This window comes from Gobio gobio (genome assembly GCF_949357685.1).
Source record: "Gobio gobio genome assembly, chromosome: 4".
NCBI classification, from domain to species: Eukaryota; Metazoa; Chordata; class Actinopteri; order Cypriniformes; family Gobionidae; genus Gobio; species Gobio gobio.
In genome coordinates this window covers 44922963-44929024 of record NC_137100.1, presented here as the reverse complement: position 1 = coordinate 44929024, position 6062 = coordinate 44922963, and the positions used below count along the sequence as shown (strand labels likewise).

At 38.7% G+C, this 6062-nt stretch overlaps 1 protein-coding gene across 1 annotated transcript in view; it reads left to right on the top strand.

The window, feature by feature from the left end:
* Positions 1 to 2609: 2609 nt before the first annotated feature.
* Positions 2610 to 6062, top strand: part of zmat4a (zinc finger, matrin-type 4a) — a 181268-nt gene continuing 177815 nt past the window's right edge. Inside the window, exon 1 of the mRNA XM_079814692.1 lies at positions 2610 to 2732. Within this exon, the coding sequence (XP_079670818.1) occupies positions 2646 to 2732 (87 nt within the window). The 5' untranslated portion in view covers positions 2610 to 2645. The remainder of the gene's footprint in view (positions 2733 to 6062) is intronic.

Sequence of the window (6062 nt, the reverse complement as noted above, 5' to 3'; positions counted from 1 at the left end):
GTTTCTCAGTAATTCAATTATCTATAATCAACCAATCACATGGCAGTTGCTTCAATGCATTTAGGAGTGTGGTCCTGGTCAAGACAATCTCCTGAACTCCAAACTGAATGTCAGAATGGGAAAGAAAGGTGATTTAAGCAATTTTGAGTGTGGCATGGTTGTTGGTGCCAGACGGGCCGGTCTGAGTATTTCACAATCTGCTCAGTTACGGGGATTTTCACGCACGTCCATTTCTAGGGTTTACAAAGTATGGTGTGAAAAGGGAAAAACATCCAGTATGCGGCAGTCCTGTGGGCGAAAATGCCTTGTTGATGCTAGAGGTCAGAGGAGAATGGGCCGACTGATTCAAGCTGATAGAAGAGCAACTTTGACTGAAATTACAACTTGTTACAACCGAGGTATGCAGCATGGCATTTGTGAAGCCACAACACGCACAACCTTGAGGCGGATGGGCTACAACAGCAGAAGACCCCACCGGGTACCACTCATCTCCACTACAAATAGGAAAAAGAGGCTACAATTTGCACAAGCTCACCAAAATTGGACAGTTGAAGACTGGAAAAATGTTGCCTGGTCTGATGAGTCTCGATTTCTGTTGAGACATTCAGATGGTAGAGTCAGAATTTGGCGTAAACAGAATGAGAACATGGATCCATCATGCCTTGTTACCACTGTGCAGGCTGGTGGTGGTGGTGTAATGGTGTGGGGGATGTTTTCTTGCCACACTTTAGGCCCCTTAGTGCCAATTGGGCATCGTTTAAATGCCACGGCCTACCTGAGCATTGTTTCTGACCATGTCCATCCCTTTATGACCACCATGTACCCATCCTCTGATGGCTACTTCCAGCAGGATAATGCACCATGTCACAAAGCTCGAATCATTTCAAATTGGTTTTTTGAACATGACAATCAGTGGCGCAAAAAGTCGGTATGCGCTATATGCGGCGCATAGGGGCGCAGCACCTTACCAAAAAATTTTGGTATTTTCTATATGTAGCTGCTGTTGTGCGTTTCTAAATCATTTCTGTATTTCCTCAATATTATATAACATTTTAGAGGACTAACAGCAGCAAAACGCACATTCTTGACGTGTGATTTACCACAAAAACGTCAGTTCTTATAAGGTGCGCTTTGGGGTCAAGGAAAACGCGCGTTTCCGTTCCGTTCACGTCGAGGACGCGCGCTATGAGTCGGACAAAACACACGTTATTAACGTGTAGGCTAAACAGGTAAACCAAACAGGCAGTGCAAACTTGTGTTTGAAGTATCCAAACAGACTAAAGAACGTGCTCTTTCCTTGGTTTTCTCAAAATTGCATGCTTACTTTTTAGGGCACACCTCTTATAAAGTAAAGTTACATATATATTGTTGACCATCTTTTTAAGTCATTACACTATTTTCACTGGGTAGTTGCGCCCCTGATGACAATGAGTTCACTGTACTAAAATGGCCCCCACAGTCACCAGATCTCAACCCAATAGAGCATCTTTGGGATGTGGTGGAACGGGAGCTTCGTGCCCTGGATGTGCATCCCACAAATCTCCATCAACTGCAAGATGCTATCCTATCAATATGGACCAACATTTCTAAAGAATGCTTTCAGCACCTTGTTGAATCAATGCCACGTAGAATTAAGGCAGTTCTGAAGGCGAAAGGGGGTCAAACACAGTATTAGTATGGTGTTCCTAATAATCCTTTAGGTGAGTGTATAGATACAAAAATCGAGAATCCAAAGCATGCAGTAGTACAGAAAAAAATGTATATTGTAACAAAGAAAATTAATTTTGCAATTATGTAAAAAAAGATGTGCGAGTTCCAGCCATGACAACACCTTGCTCTTTCTCGTCCTCAGCCTCTTCCTCCTCATCCACCACCTCTTACACATACTCTTCCTCCTCTGCCTCTTATTGTTCCCATCCATTGTTGGTATCAACATTCAGTGCACCATTTTCAATCAATTTTGGCACTCTGAACTGACTTGTATGTACAGTTGGTTTGGTAACATCTTTAGAAATAAGTGTGAAGGATTTTTAGTAGTGTGTAAACAATGACAACTGTGTTGTAGTTGTGTTTAACTTTTGCCTGCCTGTGTGTAGCATTTTGAAACATAAGTGCATTACAGTGCAATGTGTTTTAGTGAGTGAGAATGTTTTGCAAAAAGTGTGCAGGTGATTTACAAACAGTGTCTAACTGTCTAAAAAACAGAAAGAGTGACTTATTTGACAAATTGAATTAGGCTATTGTGAATTTGGTTCAGAGAATGGGATGTAGTGTTTTAGCAATTCAGATTTTTTTTTTCTATTCTCATGTGTTTTCATTGTTGCAGCGTTGAGCTAGCGGCCACCATTAGAATCACTTTAAAAATAATGAACTAAATAAAAATACATCTTTTGCCTTGTTGAATTCTGACTTAATCCATCTAATTCAGCTTCATATTCTTTCTGATATTTCTTATTCGCGCTCTAAAGTGTTTTAGCCTACAATCTATGCCAGTTTAAGCAAAACTACTGCAGAAAAAACTACTCCAGCAATCCAGCCAATGGAGGACGTCGGGGCGGAGAACGCTCTGCAATTGAACTAAAGGACCGCAGGCAGCTGAACACGAGCATCCTCTATTCTACACACGCGCCCACATCACACAGTCAATGGATTACACCTTCTCTCTCCAAGTGCAACACCATCTGACCGTGTACCCGACGCACTTTTGCGAGGACTACAGCTTGGAGTTACAGGTATGTTTAAAAAAAAAAAATCAAAGTCGCATTGATGAGCGCGGCTCCAAACTAACCCTTCTCTCGACACTATTGAAGATACTTGGCAAACATATGAGCAACATTACCAGACCAGATATCTCGTATACTTTAAAATATGGCAGTGTTATACTTTCTCAGATTTCATGACGCTGTTGAACGCTAAACGCCAGTTTTAGCGCGAGCTCGATGAATGTGTCGCGTGCTGTGATGTTTACATGATAAGGGACACAGGAACTGTAGATACACTTCATAGTATCATAATTGCGTTTAATATTGAGAGATTTTAACAGTATAGTTTTCGTATGATCTTTGTTGCAGTGAAAAACAACACGCACATCTGTGGCACGAGGCACTGTTGACATTGCTCTCGGTTTCGTCAATCTCACAGCTGTTTCATTTACTGCAAATGATCAATTATGTATCACTGTACAGTCCCGGGAACCCTGTTGATGCAGACAGTGTCAATTTTCAGTCAAGTGCGCTTTGATCTTCGTTTTCACCTGTTGTGATCTGTGTAATTTACTGAGACAGGCTGTTTGATTGTTGTAGCGTCAACCCTTGACTATATCAGGATTTAGTGTAGTGCCCTGGGCAACAGTGGGATTATTACCTGTCATATATCTTGCTTAGCTGGGAGACCAATTGATTTAGACTTATAAAATTTACAGTTTTACTATGTAATAGGAAACACATTACTACAATTATTCAAAGTAAATTCGATTGTGAATAGTTATTTTTCAGAGTCTTTGTTGGCTGAATGATCTTGCTTAAGCAGTGTGCATTGTGCAGAACTCTGAATGTACACTGAAAAGGACTGGAGCAGAATGTTTCATGAACTTTTTCATTTTTTGCAGCCTTTGTAAGTTTTGAAATCGCTTTCCATAAAAGCATTATGCCCACATAAGTAATCATATTTATTTCAATTCATGCATTTTATTATCATTGATGAATTTTGATACCGTTTATTGTGAAGCTTTTTTGAAATAAAATGTATTTCATAAAGCATTACATAAATAAATGTGACTAAAGCAATTGAAGAATGTTTGCATTTATTTTGTACTAATATACACACCTGAGCTATGAATATATATGCATTTTAATTTTCAGTATATTACATGTAGCTATAGTCATTCTTTTATTTTTAGCCTTTGGAAGTGAGTCTGTCCCTTTAAAGTTTCTCCTCCAGGTGCTGCTTAGATCATCTTTTTGTGGAACAAAGGTAGCATTACATTTTCTCTTTCATATTCCTTGGAGTGCAAATATGTGACACAAAAGCAGATGTCTTTTCATAATAAGTAGCTTCCCTCTACTTTAACCCTGGATGTGTACTTAGTCTTCAGTTGATTATTTGCTAGTTAGTCAAGCGCCAGATCTCATTCCCTTAGTTTAAACTGGACTATTTGTGTATGTTCTATTAAATTCTAGTATTGCCATCTAGATGAAAAATACATTATGATAAGTGACACTAAAATCAAATTTTTTAATTTTATCTATTGCTGTATTGTCTAACAAGCTTGGCTAATAAGCAGTTGTTAGGAGAGAGTAGAGTGAGAGTAAGATGTGAATTATTAATGTTTTCTTGACTGTTTTTCCTGTGAAGAGAAAATGGGTTCATCTTTAATTTCTGGTATTATGGCGTGTTTACGAATTAGCATTCACTGCCTTCAAGCTAGTCAGTGGCAAACAGTATAACGAGTGAGGAGTGCCAGATATAACAGCATCACTTTTATTGCGCATGCATTATAGATGCATCATAGTCCGAAATGCCCAGCTATAGTGTGCTTTTCAGCGATAAGGAAGTAGAACAACTTCAAAGTTGGCTCATTTGAACATTATTTCCTGTCAGCATTCACACGTGTGCCCCCCTGCCTCATGCCATGTTTCTAAAATCAAGCCATTTTCTAAGTATTAGGGGCAATGAAATTGCACAGCTTTGGGTGGGAGGTTGGTTTAATTGTCTTAGAAAATGTTCATCCGTGCACCACAAGGTGGCTCTGTTTGTGTAGAGTCACCTATGCTCAGAATGACCTCTGGTTGGATCCTTTTTTATCACTGACTCCTGTGCAAAGCCCTCCTAACCCTACAGATGCATTTTCTGTTGAGGTTCATTTGTGTGGACTGCCCTATCACAGTAATGGACTGCTTTATACTTCAGAGTTTGTTTACTGGTGATAAAACCGCTGAGTGATAAAATCGCAATAATTGCAATAATTTAAAAAGAGACGTTCAGATCATGATGCAAAAATATTTGATAATAATTAGGGCAATTTAACTCTTTGAGGCATACTTATAACAACGTTTTTTTTCTAACATACAATGAAAAATGAAAAATCTGCTCTCTCTAACCAGAGCATCATAATTTTCCTCCCAGGACTTCTGAGCCAGAAGTGACAGCCCATTGCCTCTCCAATACTGTTTTTCCACTGGGAGTGACAAAGCCCACACTTATGGAGAGGAAAATGCCTTGCCAAAGCCTAGGGATGGGATATGATATGATATTATCTTTCTCCATCTATCTCCATTTTTTTTCCTCACAGGATTTAAGTAGCAGAGCTGAGGTTTAGACTCTCAGCAGTATTTACAGCAAGACTTACAGAAATGCTAGCTCAACGCACCGTATGCTGATAAAAACCTTCTAAAGTGCCAGACGTGTTCTTATTTACTAAAAATGTGGCGTTATAGTCATTTATTATATAAAATGGGTGTTGTCTTAACGTGTACTGCTGCTTGTCTTATATTGTTTATCGTCAGTAAAGGTTATTAGGCTTGAAGGAGTAAGAAGGTTGAGTATTTGTGTCCTTTATTTGAACCCATGTCTGTGGGGTCCTAGTGTGATAAAGAAAATGAGTTTTCTCATTTAATCTAATGTATAATACATATTCCACATAAAAAAGCTTAGTGTGAGTAAGGGTGTATATTCTTAGCTGGCTTTGAAAGCACCCTGCAGATATTAAAGGAGCGAAAAGGTAGCTCCAAATTAAGTGGCACAGTATATAACCAGTGGCGGTGTTCAAGGTCGTTTTTTTTTGTGCTTATACCCAGTGAATTGTCGGTTGACAACCTTGCAGTGCATGTTCTGAACTGTTTTTCGTGCTTTTTTTTAATTATTATTTTATTCGCTTATAAGACATCACATTGTAAGACAAGATATAAAAAGACAGCATCTAGTACTTCTCAAACAAGAAAGTTTGGTTTTTATATGTGATTTATGTGAAGTGTGTGTTGGTGAGGTTGTTCATGTGTACCTCTCTATCTTTCATGTATCTAAATGTATAGAAATAATAAATAAATAAATAAATATGTTTAATA